General features: G+C 39.9%; 2 protein-coding genes across 11 annotated transcripts in view; both read left to right on the forward strand.

Annotated features, from left to right (window-relative positions):
• The window catches only part of hoxb3a (homeobox B3a), a 50,611-nt gene that overhangs the window by 21,224 nt on the left and 9,538 nt on the right, over positions 1-19,849 (forward strand). For 3 of the 9 annotated variants that reach the window (XM_059551915.1, XM_059551906.1, XM_059551923.1), the window contains exon 2: positions 6,679-6,876. The exons of 1 other annotated variant lie outside the window; for it this stretch is intronic. The gene's annotated coding sequence lies outside the window, so the exon portion shown is untranslated. Of the gene's footprint in view, positions 1-6,678; positions 6,877-11,703; positions 11,853-14,811; positions 15,636-15,680; positions 15,993-18,327; positions 18,969-19,641; positions 19,780-19,849 lie in introns of those variants that run through there. 5 more of the 9 variants (XM_059551932.1, XM_059551959.1, XM_059551977.1 and 2 more) reach the window with 5 other exon arrangements.
• hoxb4a (homeobox B4a) lies at positions 1,101-5,333 on the forward strand. 2 transcript variants are annotated; one of them, XR_009434033.1, is made up of 3 exons: positions 1,101-2,669; positions 3,673-4,554; positions 4,605-5,333. XR_009434033.1 is itself a non-coding variant. In XM_059551889.1 (2 exons), the coding sequence occupies exons 1-2, from the start codon at positions 2,246-2,248 to the stop codon at positions 3,987-3,989; spliced, it is 741 nt and encodes a 246-aa protein (XP_059407872.1). In that variant the 5' UTR covers positions 1,101-2,245; the 3' UTR covers positions 3,990-5,333. The 2 variants fall into 2 exon arrangements, 1 of the variants encoding a protein (XP_059407872.1); XM_059551889.1 differs by having other exon boundaries at positions 3,673-5,333.

Here is a 19,849-nt window from a genome sequence, read left to right on the forward strand (position 1 = left end):
TTTGTGTAGATTTACTGACGTAACATACTGCTTGCTGCTGTATTCGTATAAGGTCGATGATTTTGAATAGCAAGTAAACTGCAGTATCGAAAAATGAAAGGAAAAAAAATTCTTCCAATTTCCCCATTTTCCTTACTTCTACTGTAGAATTAAATAAGTAAATCTTACCTTTTCTGTACATCTAAAAAACAGCCTTGAAATATCGGTGCATCCCTAAAAGAAAAAGAAACTCCTTAGAATGAATTAGAAGTTCTTTATTTCCGAACGTGTTTCATGAAATGAGTGACCGAGTGTGTGGTGAGAGAAACGCTTGTTTAAGGTGTCATAAAATGTTTGCTCGGTGTCAGGGGGTTAGAGAACTATTGGTATTGCCCTATGTGCATATTTTATTGTTTTATACCCTCTCACCTCACTATTTATTCGCCGTTTGACTGGTGTTTGCCGGCAACAAACAGAAGTGACCTGCCATAAAACCCACATGTTTTATTCCGGTGGCTGCTTCAGCTTGCTTTGACCTTTGTTGAGATCTGTCGAGGTCGCATTTACTTGATGGCCTGTACGCGCTTTGTATGTTAGACCCTAATTAATTATTTAAAAAATCATGTGTGGCGCGAATAAATGTTGTATAGTTGTATAAGTCTTAGTCTGTAATTGTATGTTGTATTAATTTCCAACGACAATCTATGTTTTTTTTTTCCTTTCGGATTTTAAACGTTTTAACAAAAATGAGCACACCAAGACGACAAAGTTGTGTGCTTCCACCGTTCAGTATACAACGGAAGAGACGAAGAGTTTGAGTTCAAGGGTAGGAAAATTCCATTTTCCTCTCTGAGGTTGTGTGTTTAGTTTCAATGTAGAGGGAGAAATGTACGAGAAAAACTCCAGTGTTTACCACAAACCATTAGCAAAGTTTATAAAGGAAGCACCGATCCATTAAGTGGAGAGACAGATTGCTGATATCCTTGGAGGCAAACTGTTCCAGGTGCAACACTTGACACTGGGAAGGCACTGTCAAGGTGAGCAGGCTCTCTCAATACCTGTCAAGAAGATCCCTGTCATCTATATATACCCTGTAGATCCGGATTTGTGTAAACAGACGCACAGTCACAAATTCGTATCTAGGGGAGTATGTAGTTGATGTACATTTCAACTTCAACGGGCAAAGAAGATGACAAAATAACTCTCGGTTTGATTTTAATGACTGTTTGGTAGTGGAATACTGCAGCAAGAACGAAAGTTTATTTTTTTTTCCCCCAACAACATTTTTTTTCTTCTTCTGTAAATTGTGGAGTAGAACCGAAGGGCGCTCATGATGTCACACATATTTCCTGAGACTTTTAAAGAATTTGAAATTAGAAAGATAATTCGAAATGAGCAAAATAATAATAATCTGTACAGACTTGCACTGATTAATGATTATCTGAATGCTGTGATTTTTAATCATTATTATCAGTAAACATCGAGAAATATGTGCTGCTGGTGTTAATAGTAAATTGAGCACATATACCTATTACTATTCAGTGTGTGTAGATTTGGCACAAAGGATAAACGCGCTGTTTGGAGGAGAATGACGGCAGACACCGTTTAAATGCAGAAGGTCTCCTTTGTGATTTAGGAGGCTTTGTAACCTGAATTAGTTGATGAATTTTCTATCGATCTTAAACAAGCCCAGATTCATCTCTGACACGCTGCTCACGCCACGACCATTCTCTCGCCGTTATTAGCGAGTGCATTTAAGAGCTTGGCCAAGGCGAGCTTCTTGCATCACTTGTCCCTGGTACCGCTTTTCAGGAACACTGGCTAAAATTAAGCAGGATTTCTGTTCGCCAAATCTGAAACGGCTCTTTGAAGAGGTGTAGTCATGTTTTCAATGTGCAGATGAACTGAGAGGGACTGGGGGCGTGACTTTCTGTGGGGCTGCTAGAATCCAGCATGCCTTTTCGCCGTGTCTGCTTTCGCTTGTTATTGTTTTGATTTACTCACTATCTCATCAAGCGCATAGGAACGCCTGAGAAAGTATGGGATTTTGGACTCTTCCGAAATGAGTCGATGAGCGCGGTCTAAACTGACTAATCCCATTTCCTTATCCGGGAATCGCGAAGATCCACGCCATTGGCTGACGATGTCACATGGACCCTTAACTTTGTTCACTTGACAGAAAGTAGGAGGGTTCTACCAAACAGGAAAACGAGTAAAGGGATACATATAAATTTTAGTATATTTTGTGTGCAATTCAAAGAAATTAATGGCCATGAGTTCCTATTTGATCAACTCTAACTATGTGGACCCCAAGTTTCCACCATGCGAGGAATATTCCCAGAGCGACTACCTACCCAGTCACTCTCCGGACTACTACAGCGCCCAGAGGCAAGACCCCTCGTTCCAGCATGAGTCGATCTACCACCAGCGGTCGGGCTGCGCCGACCCACCCTACTCATCGTGCCAGGGTACGGGGCAGCCTGCCGCAGTCATCTCTCCGCGAGTTCACGTTCTACCCACAACCGCACTCTCGACCCCTCTCCCTGAACCAAGCCATCACTGCGACTCGGTAACTCCGAGCCCTCCGCCTGCCTGCGGTCAGACTCCCACTAGCCAAAACACTTCAACGGTCACTTCAAGAAAAGATCCCGTGGTATACCCCTGGATGAAGAAAGTCCACGTAAACATCGGTAAGTGCAGCTAAACTTCTCTTAGCTACTAGTGTTTCCGTGCGCAGACAGCTCAGCCACTTTAGAAAGCCTAATGTCCGGCGTTAAATCTATTGCTCCCCTTATGAAGTTGTCCTTGGTCGAGATTTACGATCGTCTGTTTGCAGGGCAATATAATTACGCCCTCCATAAATTTTTATTGCACTCCTTCTTTAAGCTCTGTCGGGGTCTATGTAACTTTCAGTTCTAATTTCTTCCCGAGAAGAGGTTTATGAGTTCTCATGTAATCCATAAGTTAAGTTTTATGTTTTAGTAATTTCATTTTAAGTGACTGGACGGATCAATGTGTACTTTACACTGTCACTTAACTATCGTTAATAAAAAAAAGTTTTATGGGTGCTAAAAAAAATAATAATAGCTATGAGGACGATAATAAAACAGTCGGACTCTTTTATAAACTATTATTCCGCGATAATTAGTGCTTGTATTCATAGAGCTGCCGTGGTGTGCGCTGAAAAGGGGGCAAACTCCGTGTTTGCAAAATTACGGCTTAACATTAGTCGCCCGTAGCCAACTAGATTATGCTGTTCCCTCGTAGTGAACTGCTGAATATGGAATATGTCGTTTTTTAATTAATTCTTATTTAATTTTTTTTAATATCCCTATTGTTTTATCTTGTGCTGCCATTACTGACTTATTCTGAGCAATACATTCTGGAAAACAGTGTCACTGTCCCGACAATACTTGTCTTAGACAATGGCCACTTTTTTTGTTTTGTTTACCATTTTTGCATAACCGAACCTTTAAACAGTCACATTGTATACTTGCAAATACGAGGTAGACAGATAATTTTTTAATGTTTAAATACATTTATTTCATTATAGGCTATTATTATAGTGTTTGTGCATCTGATTGTTCATGAACTGGAGTGTACATATCTACGTACGTGTGTATGTGTGTGTGTGTGGCTGTGTGTGATTGTGTTATACTCTTTTGTAACTTGTCGCTCTCTGTATCCCAACAGTGAGCCCAAACTACTCAGGGGGTGAACCCAAGCGCTCACGCACAGCCTACACGCGGCAGCAAGTCTTGGAATTGGAGAAAGAGTTCCATTACAACCGCTATCTGACTCGCAGACGGAGGGTGGAGATTGCCCATACACTATGCCTATCTGAACGACAGATTAAGATTTGGTTTCAAAACCGGCGCATGAAGTGGAAGAAGGACCATAAGCTTCCCAACACCAAAATACGCAGCAGCTCTGCCAATACTAATTCAAGCAGCGGCCCGACACTGGGAAGCAATCAGAACCGAGCAAGCGGACCTCCGCCAAGTCTATAGCCCTCCACTGTTGCCCAAAACACGTACAATTATAAAATCTAATTTTCTGGAGTGTAGAACGTGGATTTTACCTGCGTTGTGTCTCCCAACTCTCCCCTGCACTCTAATTACAGGGATACAATAGGAGAAAGATGTGGGGGAAAGGAGCAACGAAATTGTTCATCTTTTATCAACACTAAAAATGGGTGAAGACTCGAACTCAAACGCTACTATAGATGGTTTGCCTTCCCAGTCTGGTTCCCATTTTTATCCCCCCACGCCTCTCCTGCTCACTCGCCCCTTCCATAAGCACAGAAGGCGGCAGATAGTTTTCAGACTTGGTGAAGATGGATCCGTGTTTCATCTTTAATCACGCCAAACTCGGCCCCATTTGTCATGTTTACTCTGTGGTACAAAGGATGAACCGTAGGCCTGCCCATTACCTCGACGTCTAGCGTTGTGCTTAATAAATGAGTCGCTCTGTTTTGTCAAGAAGCCTTTTCTAACTCCCTTTATTCCCCTGGCTTAAAATAACTAGCCGAGTGTTTTTCAACTGATATGAAGTTTTGTATTTTGTAGCAATTAGGTTATTTTGCATTTGCTATTTGCATTTCGAATGCTATGCCAATGGGACAGGGTTTATTGTGCGTGTGGTCCATTTGTCGCTCATTTAAAATACAGGGACTGGTTTGCCTCGCCTGTTTAGCGCATTTCAGTTTAAGAACAGCAAATTACTTATTAGTTGTTATTCATATTAAATATAATATAAAAGTTCAATGAAGCTGGACGGCTAGATATGCATAACCAAAACCGGTACAACGCAAAGCATTTTAATGAGAGCACTGCTAAGTACTATTTGAATTACCTCAATTGTATTTTTTATTTTTATTTTTTGGTCTAGATTTATGAAGTGATAAGTTTAAGTTCTTTGGACTTAATGGCAAATATCTGCAATAGCTAATCTCAGCATTTGTAAGTTGAAAAGAAATTTAAGTTAAATGTGGCCAGGGTGTATAGAGAAAGGTGCGTATATTGCATGAATAAATACACTATATTTTCGTTTATTCTTTATTATGTCACTACCAACCTCGTTTTGTTTTATGGTACATAGATGTGCACATACAATTTTTTTTCTTTTTTCTTTCTTTCTTTCTTTCTTTCTGAATTTTATTCATTTATATTATTATTATTATTATTATATAATTTTTACATTCCAAAGATCAGTTTTCTCGCTGATGAATTGTACATTTCTCCTCTTACATGTTTGTATTTTGTCTTCTTTCTGCTTGTACCTTTCACTGTTTACCTTTGTTACATGTAAATAGCTCTAGAAATTTAATAAATGGCGGAAAAGTATAATCTTTCTTCATGTGTCATGTCTTCTTGTGGATCTTAAAGCTAGATATGCTTATTTTAAATACACATTTCTTGTATGGGTGTATACTATCGTTCTCTGTTTTGTTAAAAACACGATTTAATTGAATTTGGCTTGCCACTGCGCATTTTCGTTAGCCTTGTAGCACTCCCCTGTTTTGAAGATCACTGCATATCTCTCTAGTGATTTATATCGCTGCATTGCGAGTAATCCTGGTACATTACGCCTTGTAATCTTATTCTAAATCACAAAACCCTTCCTTTCTGTCTCGTCTCTACTTAATTTAACGGTGCACAAACCCTCTGCTCAACGATGCCATGAATGCGCCTAAAAATATGGATCCATGTTCGAAAAAAAAGCAGAAGTTAAATAGATTCTCGGCTCGTGGGCTTTTAATGCTTTAATGAGTGTAATTCTTGCACAACAGTTTCGCGACTGTTTGCCAGCGCAAGCTGTGTGTTTTTTATATTACAAAGGAGCGGGTCGGTGCCATAGCTCAAACCCTGACAACCAAATAGATAATCAAGAAGACAAATGGCTTCTTTTGGAAGGCGCAGCCCTTGTATTAATTTTCATTTTCTTTTCTCAGAGCAGGTATTGAAAATATAGAGCCGGAGAAAATAACATTCCGTTTGCTGGCGTTGAACTTTACACAAAAGTATGGCCTTAAATTGGTCTTCTAGCATTCCGTGGCACCGAGAAGATTTTCTATTACTTGCTTGTTGATATCAGACAGGCCTTTTCGCCACACAGCCCGCTAAAGCCATTTGTCTGTTTGCTCCCTTTTATTTATGAAATGCTGTCTTGGCCTTAACGCCAAACATTTTAAAAGGCAAAAAATGTGAGGCAGTAAAATAATATGAAGACCATAGTTGAAAGTTGAAATAGTTAAATGTACACAGTTATGTACGTATTTGTTTTTTTATAATATAGTTGATAATATCTTGTTTTATTGTCTAAGCTAAGACTGATTACAGTGGCATAAATATGAAAGAGTTTTTAATATATATATATATATATATATATATATATATATATATGTGTGTGTGTATATGTATTTTAACGTGTGTCGCTCAAAAGGTAGGCTACTCGAGAACTTGCGTGTGGCATCTGTATAGACCTTGGAATCCTATTGTTGTCACACACATTTTATTTTCTTAAAAAAAAAGCCATAGTGATTTGAATAGGAGAGAACAGATTTCTTTTGAGGGCCTCAAAAGTTCACCACCATTATTTGCAGACAGAAGCCTAAAGAAAAATGTGAGAATTATACAGAAAAATCATTAATCACAGCTTCTCTTTAAACAAGTCTTCTCTCCTATTGTCATTCGGCAGCACAACTGCTCGGACCTTCTGCTAGGAGGGGAGTGAAATCTTGAAGGGCACTTGAAGACAACCCCCCCACCACCATCTTCTATTCACTAAGTCATGCCACAAGAAAACTTTTTTGGCGAGGGATGTCCCATGAAGAATCTATTAAAAATGTTAGCGCGAGTGAGAATCTTCGCAGGACGAGAGATGGCAGCGTTTAAGGTACAGTACTTTTCTTTTATTTGCAGCACTTTTAGTGTTTTGAGTTTTATTGCTTTCTCGCAGTTGGGTAGCAGAGGCACATTTGTCGTGTTGCGCCTCGAATGGGTTTTATGGCTGCTTTTACAGTAAGGGTAGCTTTTGGGAACCGGTTGCCGTGTGTTTATGATAGCTTCTAGGTGTGTGCCATCACAACTACAGTGGTAGGATGTTTTCCTTTTCGTCTTGGAGTAACGCATCTGTAGCATTGTCACATGGAGTATTTGTGGGTGTTGTTGCTTAAGTAGTATGGAGTGCAAAAAAAAAAAAAAAAAAAAAACGAGCAGGCGCGCGTCTGTTTGTCCATTCTTGTGCGCGTGGACGAGCATGTTTGTCTTATATCAACACTGAATATGCATGAGTTGCAATGTGCCACATACACATACACATGTAAGTCTCCTAGCTGCGAATATGTCATGCTGCCCTGATGACTGTTATTAATGACGCTTTATTTCTTTTGCACTTTGTTTGTGTGCGTGTGTGTATGTCTTTCAGACAGAAAGACTCTTTCTCAACCCTAAAACGCCTTTTTATTCCATCAGAGAGCTTGGGTGGCACACAGGTGCAAAGTGGCCGGTTTCGAGAATAAATTATTCGATGCTCTGTTGGTCAGACAGGAATGAAAAGCACCGAAGAGAATGTCTCGAGAGCAACTATTTGCCTAAACAAACGACTTGTATCAAATTGCTTCAATTGGATGTTGTGTGCTTAGACGAGCACCAGTGCTCTGAGTTTAACCCCTGTAAATCAATCTTTTTGTGCGTATTGGAGAAAAGGCCAGTGGTTCTAGTTTACGGCTTTCGCCTCCCTCTGCGGACCTGTGTGGCATGAAACGTGGCAAAAAAGACAAAAATATTGAAACTGATATTGAGGGAAGTTGAAAAATCGATTCTTGCAGCAGGCAGTCAGAATGGCAGCAATGGGTTCAACTGGAGGACACGTTTTTTTCTGACCGATTAGGTCTGTTGCGAAGGCTCAGACTGACCCTTCTGAAACCCTTGACCCGACGCGGACAGGACAGCGCTACGTGTTACATGGTCAACAAAGTCCTAGGGCGAGTTTGTCATAACAGCGCGGCCGGGGCACTGTAACCCGAGGGCACCGTGCTATCTCTTCACTCAGACAGTCTAGTAAACTATCGGGGCCCTTAAAACAACAGCAGCCGTGGCCTTGCAAAGACCCATCCTTAAACATCTCTCTCGTCTTCTGGTTTGAGCAGTTTGTGAAAGGCCAGAATAGTCACCAATGCGTGTCAAGACCGGCAGAATGCACACCGCGAGATTACTTTACGATTTCCTTTCTATGTGTTTCTGTAGCTGTAACACTGTGAGAGAGGCCAAGAGGGCCTTCCGCTCCAGAAATATGACGGCTATTTTGTGTGACAACGCCTCGCATTGTATCATGTAAGCCCCCTCCTTCTTGCTCTCCTTGTTCTGGTCTTTACTCCCTCCTTCAAGGTTTGTTGGAAAGCTTGCCGCTTGGCCTTGTAAAGCTGATGTGATGGTGTGGTGCCTGTTTTAGCTCACGCCGCTAATTGCGAAACAAATAGCCTTCGTGCATTGCTGAATTATTATTGTGAAAAGCCACGGAGCGGAGGTCAGCACCGCATGGTCACAGAGATATATGGCCCGCGCACGCCAGCTTTGTGGGCCTGGGCTGAGAGCCTGTTTGTGCGCGCGCGCGCGTGTGTGCGTGCGTGTGTGTTTGTGTGCATTTTAAAGAGACACATATTAAGTAAGGCAAATCACCATTGTTAACATTGCTAGCAAAAAGCAACCCCTCCCTTTTCTGCTGCATAACTAATCTATACTATTTCATCAGTATAACTGTACTATAACCGATCTCTATCTTGGTCTACTACAACCATTTAGTAAATATGTTTAATCTCTTGTTTTGAAAAAAAAAATGCAGATTAGGCGTGCATTTAATTCTTTAACTCTCCGTATCTCTCCAGCCGGGCTCCTCTTCATTCGATATTAATATTTAACTAACTGAATGGTTGCTGCGATACAGATTCCATTATTTCCTGAGATAGCGAAGAGTAATGAGGGAGCTCACTAAAGAGGAATATTCAGGTGCTTTATTTGTTACTCTTGGCTTCTGAAAACGTGACTTCTCATTTAATGTGCTAAACTAACAGTTCGCGCACGCTGCAGTTATTCCTGCTGCACATCAAAATGATACGGTTCGCTGATAGCACGTGGGAATATTATTATTTTGAATTAAAATGATTGTTATTGCTAATAATAATAATAATGATTTAAGACGCTACATTTTAAACAATATTTGGGTTAATCTAAATCCTTTCCGATTGCAGTTTCACAACAAACGAACCTGACACGTGGGAAACGCACGTTTACCTCAACAAGCAGCTGTCCTGCGAGTCTCACTATCAAATAATTTAATGTTTTAAAAAGGCACTACGCCTTCTGCCGCTTTTGACAGATTTACAGTCCCCAATAAATGAGGGTATGCTCAGTGCCGTAAATCAATCTCCGCCGCTCTGTATAAACCTAGCCTTTAGCCAAACGTTCTGTTTACTTAAGCGCATGTAAAAATCTGGGATATTCATTGACTGATTTTTTTCCCTTTATAATCTGAACTCTCTCTTCTCTAATAATAATAATAATAATGTTTATTATCAGTACTGTTGATCTTGCTGATGCACTTTTAGTACATTACAACTATTAAAGAAATATCAATGGATGTATTTATTGCATTGTAAAAATCTGGGGAATACATAGAATATATTAATATACTTAAATAATTTGAATGTAATTAAAATTTTAATATAATCCCTATCCCAGTAATTTTAATATAAATCCAATCCCATTTTCGACGGTTATTTTAAAGATTCGGTTTCTAGATGTTTGTTATTTCGTTTTAACTTTGCAGATGATTTGGTCACTATTTGAAATACGGATTTTAACTCTATTCCCATTTTCCTAAAACAATTTAAAGACATGCATGGAAAAAACAACAACAATCGCATTGTACTTTCAAATGATTTTTTATTATTGGGTACTTTTTTAATTTCTGGTTTGAGCATAACTAGCATTCATGCACTGCCAATTTTTCATTTCTGAATAATTAAAAACTGAAATACATTTTTTTTATAAACCTGAAAAATATATCGTGATTTATTATTTCACATATTTTAAAAGCACACGTGCAATCCTTATCCATGGGAATCATACAATTTAATCGTATTCGTACAAAGCAGTAAACAGAGTCACAATCATACATGCTCTAATCTCGATAGACATTAGAGCTTAATGTTAACATTGATATAATTCACATATTGTTCAAATACAAATACATCATATGCATTTGTTTGTATTTACACAGCCACAACTACCAAATGAGAAAATGCATGGCCTGAACAACACTTTTGCGAAGAAAATTGCAGAGGTTCAATTGCACATAAAGCTTATCTTTATTGCATTTACATTCTTTGGCAAAATGTCTAATTGCATGATAAAAACTGCTGCGACGATGGCTTCACTTTACTCACGCTTCTTATTCGTTCCTTCGAGCTGTTTTGACTGTAATTAACTATGGAAAAGACAGTTCAGATTCTTTGCTAGACTTCTTCGAAGAACAACAGCAAGTCAGCCTATTGTTTGACCTTCAAAGTCTCTGTGCTGCTCCGTTTCTTTTGACTCAGCCCCAGGTCTATTGTTTCCGTTTTTCCTCAGTGCTGTGCAGAAGGGCATCCTGCTATTGTTGCTTAGGTCTCGCGGCAGGGTCTCCAAAGGAGATCTTCTCCCCTTCATCTGTCGCATGCTACCTGTCTTTGCACAGCCTAAGAACTCCAGAAAATATTATTATTATTAATAATAATAATAATACAAAAAAATAATAATAACAGATTGATACCTGGATCTAGATAAATTTGGGCTAAACCAAACATCTACAACTATACCAACTTGTTACAAAAATGCTCTCTGCATTAGAAACGTTCAAAGAGTTAAACAGACTTAATTTCGATAAAATGTCATAAACGCGTGGTTGTAGTGTTAAAAAGCTGGCAAAGAATCAGTGATGAAAATTGGGTATGTGATATCAGTTGTAATGCCAACAGCCATTCATCAGAGTGCTTGTTATCGTAAGAATTTCTTCACACACACGCACACGCACACGCACACACACACACACACACACACACACACACACACACACACACACACACACACACACACACACACAGAAAGAGTCTCTTTTTTATTTATCATTATTTAATGTATATTCAAAGTAATGTTGCAAGTAAATCAAACAAGAAAATCAATATAATATTAAGGACAATATTTTGGCTTGAAAATGATGGCAAAGTAATAAAAACTAAATTAAATATGAATCGCTGATTACATATGTTAGCTATTTCACAGGAACATGACTGAATACGCAACTAATATACGTAAAAAAATAAGCTTAATTTAAAATAAAATGTCTGTATTAAAAATACTTAGGCTAACTATAAAAGACAGAAAACTTGCACGTAAATGAACCCATTATAATTATCTATGCACACAATATAGGTTACCATTTGCCACATATCCGCTCGTGCCGTAACAAACTTTTGTCTTTACCTTTGTCCTGAATAGTATGAAGAATTTCATTTTACGAATAAAAAGGACAGAAGAGCATGTAGTGTAGCGGTGGAGTGTTGGGTCATAGTAATCCCGCGAGCGTGCAAGCCATGGTGCCCCCATCCCCCTCCTGGTCACGTGATTCATTAAATAATTAATGCAGTGGTTGCAGAATAGATATGTATTCGTCAGGAATATCGCAGACATGGTCTCCTAGTGTCTGACGTGAAATTCAACTGTCCTTTTAAAAACAAGCCCTATAGCGGAGCGAAAAAAAACACAGGCAGAGACCCTCGCAGAGGCTGCAATAAAACAAATTTGGACGGGGGAGCGTCTCACCGTGTGAAGCTTGTGAGTATACGAGGAAACGGGGAACGCCACTTCGACCGCCGCCACCGTTCCAGGCTTACCCGGCTCCTTGCATTTATTTGCCGTTTTGTGGTGTTGTGGTAAATATCGTCCAGAAATACTCATCCTCGCCATCCCTTGTCATCATGCATGTATGTATCACAAACCCATTCCATCGTTTAAATTCAGCTGCCAACAGGAGTGATGCGACATGTCATAGCATTACACCATGCTCTCTATTCATATCATGTATATATATTTTGAAAAGCAGCATGTTACTCTTCTTTTCTTCACCGTCCCTCGTAAACCATCTTTCTTCCTTCCTCTGCATGTCCCCCTCTCTCTCTCACTCTCTGTACCGTCTTTTCAGCCAGCTACTTCTCTTGATTTATAGTGATATGTGTGTCAGCGGCAGCGGGGCTGCCATTGTGTATTTGTGAGGGAGTTGTGTTGTTTATAGCCGTCTTCGCGATAAATCATTTCTCTTTGAAAATGATGGGCGAGCGACGATATGTGCGGGAACGAGGAAGAGATTCCCCGGATTACCGTTTAGGCTCGCCGCCTTTCTGTTTTGAAAACGGCCCGCGAACCCTTCGCTTTCGCCCTCTCCCTTCATCTTTAAGCCCCACAAGTTGATTATCGCGAACGATTTACGACAATGGATCAGCGACTAATATGAAGGCTAAGTAGCTGCAGGTCTTGAGTTACTGAATATGCAATTACCAATTAAGGGAATATTTGTTTAAATTTGGCAAAACGGGAACGCCTCGTCGCCTTGTAAATCTCATAAAAGTGTCCGCGCCCGCCAGGAAACTCATAGCCAGGGGTCTCATACCTGGACTGCAGCTGTTTTTCTCCATGGTGTAAAAACCTAATTGGAGCACTTACTGAGCAGAAAGGGGCAGCTACTGCTTTAGTTTATTCTTAACTAGAACGCTGACAGAGCTTGAATTGCCTTTAAGCTAAAAGAGGGTCACGGACTAGCCTTTCAGACACAAAGCGGATCTTTTTTTTTTCCTGAAATTCCTTTTGGGGGGGGGGGGGGGGGGGGTGGGGTAAAACTTAATAACTTAAACTTAATAGTGTAAGATTTAAGAGTAATATTTTCTGATTTGCTTGAGTACAAAAGGCTTTGTTAGCCTTTCCATTGTTACAACCCTTCTTTTCCCCCTTACAAGTGATTTCAATACTGTGAAAACTAAAAAGAATAGCACAGCAATCTGCCTCATTGGCTGGCATGCTATTTGAACTGGATTCCCCCCTTATCTGCGCACGAGGAGGGGGCTTGTCAAGTGAGCGACTTTACCTGTAGTAAATCTTGGCCATGACCTGTTAATGTTATTTCGTAGTGATGGCAGTAATTGTGCAATGCACATGCAGAAGACGACCACAAACAAAGAAGTTAATCGATCTTTATTATTTTATTCACACAAACATAAAAACATGCACTTATTGTAATCTGTGGGTTAAAGGGCACAATAAAACTATAAGTGTTATTGTTACCGTTAACAGCAATAAATGAGCTGGGATAATAATAATAATAATAATAATAATAATAATAATAATAATAATAATAATAAAAACAACAACAACAGCCTTTTGCTTTTGCATTGCCATTGTTTTATTCACCTCCTCTCCACCTGGGTAATACAAACCTCTGTGTAGCAAAATTAGAATTACTCCTTAGCTCCTATCAAATATTAATGGGCACACCGGCATGGCGAGCTCGTTCAAAATGTATAATTCCAGCAGCGCTCCTTGTTGCCGGGCGCTGTGTCAAAAATAATATCCGAGCTCATTTTAGAGGATGCGCAGGGGGCGAAAAGATGGGACATTTTTCGTGCAGGGACTCGCCAGGCGGATCTCATATCTGATTTCAAGAGTTTAGTGACAGCCGAGGTTGAATAAATGATTCAAAATGCCAGTCATTTTGGATAGACATTAAGAGTCCCTATCTATGCAGAAAAAATTGTTGTTCATGTGCAGTTATACAATTAGGTTTATTACAAAAGTTAGTGATACAGAATAACGTTTATACAGTATAAACCTTTAATTTATTAAATAATTATTAAAATATTAAATCTATAATTGTAACGTTTTAAATCTTTAGCATGCCAGTCGTACAAATTACGAGTAATGTAAGTATCATCAGCATTAAAATCGTGGAGTAAAACTATTTAAATGCCCATAAAGAAAGCAAACCCAGATAATTGTACATCAATTTATTTTGCGTTTAGATAATTTTATGTAATGGATAGGCCTGTGTATATGACTGGAGATCCTTGTTGGCCTTTTTTCTTTTTGTCAGACTGTATTCCGTTATTTCACCACTAGCAAGTTTCCTTAGGCTTTGGATTGGATGTCGGCCATATTGTCCTCTTATTGCAACTAAATGTACACTAACAAGATGGAGCGATGTATAAACTAAACTGCCGTTTCGCAATTGAATCTTCAACCTTCTATCATTTTGACTAATTTAAAGCAAACATTCTCACACTTGACAGAGCAGACATAAACGCAAGACAACTCAATTGTATAATAATAATAATAATAATAATGAGAAAGAGAATAATAATCAAAAGATTTCGGCATTGTTAACTTAGATAAAACACGCCGTTTTCTGTGGAATGCTATGCAGTAAAACGTCTAAACGACATACCACTAAACGATCATAGTTGTGTTTTCGCCATCACTAAACAATCGCTCAACAATCATAGCAAATACTCATCTTTCACTTAGCATGGTGGCTTAATGCAATCATGTCTTTGGTTCCATACGGAATCTTGTAGCCCCTTTGTCTTTCATTGGATTCGTCATTTTATTAGGCAAGCAGTAGCAGTTGTGTGTAGCTACAATTTATTTCATGTTAGCTTAGGTGAGTTTTCCAGGTATTTCCCCTGTCTCCTAATGCACGAATAATTACCCGTTTGGAAATAAATCAATATCAAACCTCTCTCTAATTCATAACGGTCTACACAGAGCAACGATTGAAAGCACATGAAAAATGAGCTGAGAAACGCTATCCAGAGGCTACATGCTGGATTTCCATCCATTTGAGGAGCATGGGGGAGCGCGATAAGAAAATTCAGCCGGAAATGTTCGAGCCAGAGTCTGCCTTTTTATGCAGTGGCTAAGAATAGCATGGATACTATCATCACACTTTTAAACAAGTTATAATTGAACTTCCGTCTATGTCTGCTTGGTGTGTGTAAGCGCACGCGCCTGTTGTTTTCTGCTATCTCTGCGTGGGTAGTGTACAACCTAGCACACAAAAGCCTCGAAGAACGAACGCCAAGTGCAGTGACTTGAAGGTTTGCAGTGTAAGGCTAGTGAATGCAGGCAACATGCATTAGGGCAAAGCTATCAACACAAAACCGACAGAAGCTACCATTTAAAAAGACTGCGCAAGATTATTTTTGTAAACTCGAGAAAGCGCTAGCAACGCGCTTTAGCTATTTATTGGAATTTGGCATCATTCCCTTAAAATGAAAAAAGGAGACAAGAAACGTGTTGGATGTCGACAGGGAAGGGAACAATTATCGGAATGAGGTTGACCGTGTTCGCCCTTGCCGAAGCCTGCAGGTTGCAGTAACCATATGGCCCATGTGTTAGCTCCGTAGCCGTGCAGTCCCCTATTGGACAAACGAACCCCGTTGGCTTCTTCACCCTGTGTGTCCTGTCAGTCCACTGGTTCACTAGTTCACCGTGTCAATCTACCCTGCTCCGCGCAAGCAGCGAGAGGCGAGCAGACAGCTTGAGGCTAGAGGTGGATTCTTTCGCCTGCTGGTGAGTGGTGCTCTAGAGCAGTCACACGCCAAGACTCAGAGCCTGGGGTTCGGCTGAAGGAACAACGAGCTCCCGGAGTATTGGGCTTGTGGACGCCTAAGTGGAGTGCGCGCATTAACAGTTCCCAGCTCGCCTATGAACGTTTTGATCCACAAAGTAGCCTCATTTTGTTTTATGCAAACGTTTAAATCGATAAGGAAGCTATAAAACATTACCTTCTCGCATCGAGCAACCATTTATATACACCTATAAAACAATCCTTGCATGGCAGTCAATCGGCTCCGTCGTTTTGCGTAAATATTCCAAAAACAAAGACCCATTTTCGGCGGAGAGATCGGAGGGAATGCTGGATGTCAGGTAAGATTTGCAAGCTTCGAATGATACCGCATGCCTGGACTCTTCCTTGTGTCCCGAGCTCTTCTGCCGACAAGTCATTAATTATCCGTTGTTTGACCTAGAGTCATCCTTGGGTGTGCCCGACTTCGAAAACTTTTTTCTTTGTTTTCAAACAACCGAAGACACTTGCTTTAAACTGGTAACCGATGAGGGCTACAAGTTGGCTCGTTCCCCTCATACCTCAATGCTTTTCTTTTATTAGCCTGTAGTTCTTTTTTTTTTTTTTACTTTAATTTTAACTACGTTATACCTCGTAAGTTTCCTCGTTAGTTAGCATAATTTCTCAAATGCTCACTGATTGGAAAAGCGTGGAGATTCGCACAGAGGCCTGAAAGTGTAAAAAGACGACAGATTTATGACCTAAACGGAGGACTGGCTTATTCTACTAACAGCTTCTAATTTCGACCTTTGCTTTGCTCTCTACTGAACGCGCAACAGGTATCCCAAAATGGTCTTATGGCCATTTTGACTTGTTATTATTTGGGAGTTTAACTGCATATAAAACGACTGGTGTCCATAAAACCTACAGTAGGCGCAAGCTGTCAAATAAGGTAATATAGGAGCGTCTAATAATTCAAATGTGGCCTCAAGGTAGACGGCTATATTGAAACATAACATCTCTTCTGTGTTCCCAGCTCTTTGGTCGTTCAAACGTGGAATAAAAAAATAATTAAAAATAAATAAATAAAATAGCTGAGCTCGAATAACTTTTACTACCGCCAAACCGTGTAGTGACTTTCATAATTATAATATATCATAAACATATATATATATGAATGAGTTAATGTGATTATAATTGATTGATTTAGGAGACTATAAAAATTAATCATTTAAAAATATATCTCGCCTAAAACTCTTTCGTCTATTATATATTATATTGTCCTTTTTAATGAAAGAAGACGGGAAAATTTGCTATTATATTATAGGGAAAAAGAAATAATATGATTAAATGTCAACACACTTTGACCATAAATCACTTAAATGTTCTGACACAAATGTTTGACATCAAACAAGTGAAAACTACACTGTCACTTGCAGACATATGCGCCAAAAGGTACTACAAGCTCAGAAAACAGCCCTGAGTAAATCTGCGCGCTTTGACACATTTTGAAAAATCTCTTCTCTAAGTAGTACTTTTGGTTTTGTTGTTGTCTTGGTGGTCGTTTGCCCAAAACAGAAATTGTGACCAGCGGTTTCCGTGAGCTAGTGTACAGGTCTGAATAAAACCACAAAAGTCTAAGTGGATATAATTTAATTGATTTTATCATAAATCACTGACAGAGAGTACAGAGAGAGGGCTAGTTAGAGAGAGCAATTTAAAGTACAGTGCGACTGTGAACTAGGTCATAAAGCATATATATATATATATATATATATATATATATATATATATATATATATATATATATATATATATATATATATATATATATATATATTTATATTTAAACTTTTTTTCTCCCAGTCTGAATAGTTTATTGCTGTAATAATTATAACAGTCTGTGATTTTCATGGGTACCAATGCTGCAATGGTGTGTGGAGTTATGTAGCCTTACTTAAGCGCGTATTTAAACGGCAACCATTCAAAGAATGATTTAACTTATCTTTTACTCTTAAAGTTAAAATAGGATCCAAGTGCAACTGTTTCTCTTCTAACAGGGTGCAATTTTATTTTCGGTGCTCATTTGTCAGATTTGTGAAGTTGGCAGTTTTGAGGACCCTGGGGGCATGGGCCTTGGTTGACCCAAAGACCCTGTCTCTTCCTCAGTCAGTGTCTTCATTCAAAAAAAAGTTAAACATTATCCACCCTATGCACAGATGGTGCTTAAAAATTAACTTTGTGGTCAAAAAGATGAAAGTTTCACTTTTGATATAAGACCATCTGAATGAGTATTAGAGCAAGGAGGGTTACAGGGCGTTGCGCAGTAATACATACTCTTCGAGTTTTTAGTTTCGTTCAGTTAGCCTTACCAGTAAGTCCACTTGGACGATATCTTAATCAAGGTTAAGCTTTAGACCTGGTCAATTACAAAATATTTCATCAAGTAATACAAACATAGCATTTACACAAAGAAAAACACCCTGACCCCACTCCTAAACAATAAATAAAGATTAATTCACATATAAGGAAAAAGTTACTCCCGGTGTGGGTCTTTGTTGTGACCATTGCACACAGGTCAGAAAGGCGAACCAGAAATCTTAAGTTGATGCTATATGCGTGGGTGTCAGAAACCAAGCCCCCTGCCCATTCACACAGCCTGAGAGAGCAGAAACGCCTTTAATCGTTCAAAGATTGGCCACAGAAGGCCTAACGTATCCAGCGGCCTCACACTGAAGTTTGTGGTGTTGAAAGTTGGATGTCATCCGCCAGACTGCAAGAGAAAAGAAGACATAGCTAGCCGCTCCCTGCTTAAAACAGCCTGCTCTCTCGGCATTTGGGTATGCTAAGCGTTCGAGCTCATTACTTTTCAAAGCACTGGAATCCAACGAACGGACTTGATGAAAGCTCACCATTTCTGTGATGGGGAGGCGATGTCAGTGTTTTTTGCTGGGTGGCACTCAAGAAAAACTAGGTAGAAGTCACTAATGACGGATTCTAAAGGAAAATCTGTTTTCTTTTTTTTTGGATCTATTAGACAAGAGACTTTAAAAAGACGCTCTGACGAATGCATGTCACGTGAACAAAGGATTCAGGGCATTATTTTGGAATAGGGAAGAGGGCCTTTGAGGTATCGCCCAGTCACTACTAACTCGCCAGTTCACAACCGCCTGGTAAATTACAAAACTAATGGGAGGAGGTCGGCTTTGAGCTGACTTCCAGAAGGTGCCATACGTGCTTCTCAAGAGCTTGTGGATGTGTACAGGACGGGAGATAAATGCATAAATATAAGACATTACAAGGGGATTCCAAAGTACCTCTGATTGATCATTAATCTGGTGAGTTATCGCTCCTCCGCGGAAAGGTCAAGCTGCAAACCCAGTGCCAATCTGTCAAAGCCGAGCCGCGTGCCTCTTTTAGTTTAGCGTGTTTTCTCTCTCTCCCTTGGACGTAATTACATGTTGCATGCATATTTTTGAAACGAAGAACTATATTACAGATGGCTACGATCATGCAGAGAGGTTATGCAATATCCGCGGGTGAGAGGGCTAATAAAGTTGAAAATGTAACTGGTTTGCAACTGAGCAGACAAGAGTGTAAATGAGTTCACAGTGTGAACCATGCAATGCAAAAGTAGCTTTACTATATCGAAATGGTCTGACAAAACGAACACAATCTCCCACTGCCCGTGCATCCACTTAATATGCATTCATATAAATGATGCAGGAACCCTTTGTTGCAAAGCCTGCAGTAATGAGCGCACGTGAATCCGATTGTTGTTTCCTTCCGACCCTTCGTTAGCCTGAACAATAATTATACGCTACTGGAACGCTTTCCATGATATAGAGGAGAGGCTGGTTTTGGTTCGGCTAAGCCGTTGCTCTCTGGTTGCTTTCGCTTCCATTTCCCTCACAAAAAATTGGCTCATCAGCTCTTCTGGCTGGGAGCTGCCTCCTCCCTTTGTTCCGAGAGCAGCAGCGTTCCTGCTTGCTGGGGCACGAGCACCCTTCACTTTATAGGTAACTTTAGGTTAGTCCAGCAAGGCTGCGGGTCGCTGGCGTGTAACCGGGGACGAATCGACCCAAAAATACCCGGACATCGGTAGAAACGGGCCCGGGTTCTGGGAATGGAATCGAGCCAACGGCGTGCGTAAGTGCGGGGATGCAATAAATAACTTTATAGCGCTGTAGGCCGCAGAGTCGGGGAGGTCGGGGGAATC

The sequence above is a fragment of the Carassius carassius genome, chromosome 1 (assembly GCF_963082965.1).
Source record: "Carassius carassius chromosome 1, fCarCar2.1, whole genome shotgun sequence".
Lineage (NCBI taxonomy): Eukaryota > Metazoa > Chordata > Actinopteri > Cypriniformes > Cyprinidae > Carassius > Carassius carassius.

Excerpts from the sequence above, each read along its gene's own strand:
- hoxb4a (XM_059551889.1), top strand. The coding sequence starts at position 2,246 with ATGGCCATGAGTTCCTATTTGATCAACTCTAACTATGTGGACCCCAAG. Across the intron at positions 2,670-3,672 it reads GAAAGTCCACGTAAACATCG|TGAGCCCAAACTACTCAGGG; the intron begins GTAAGTGCAGCT and ends GTATCCCAACAG.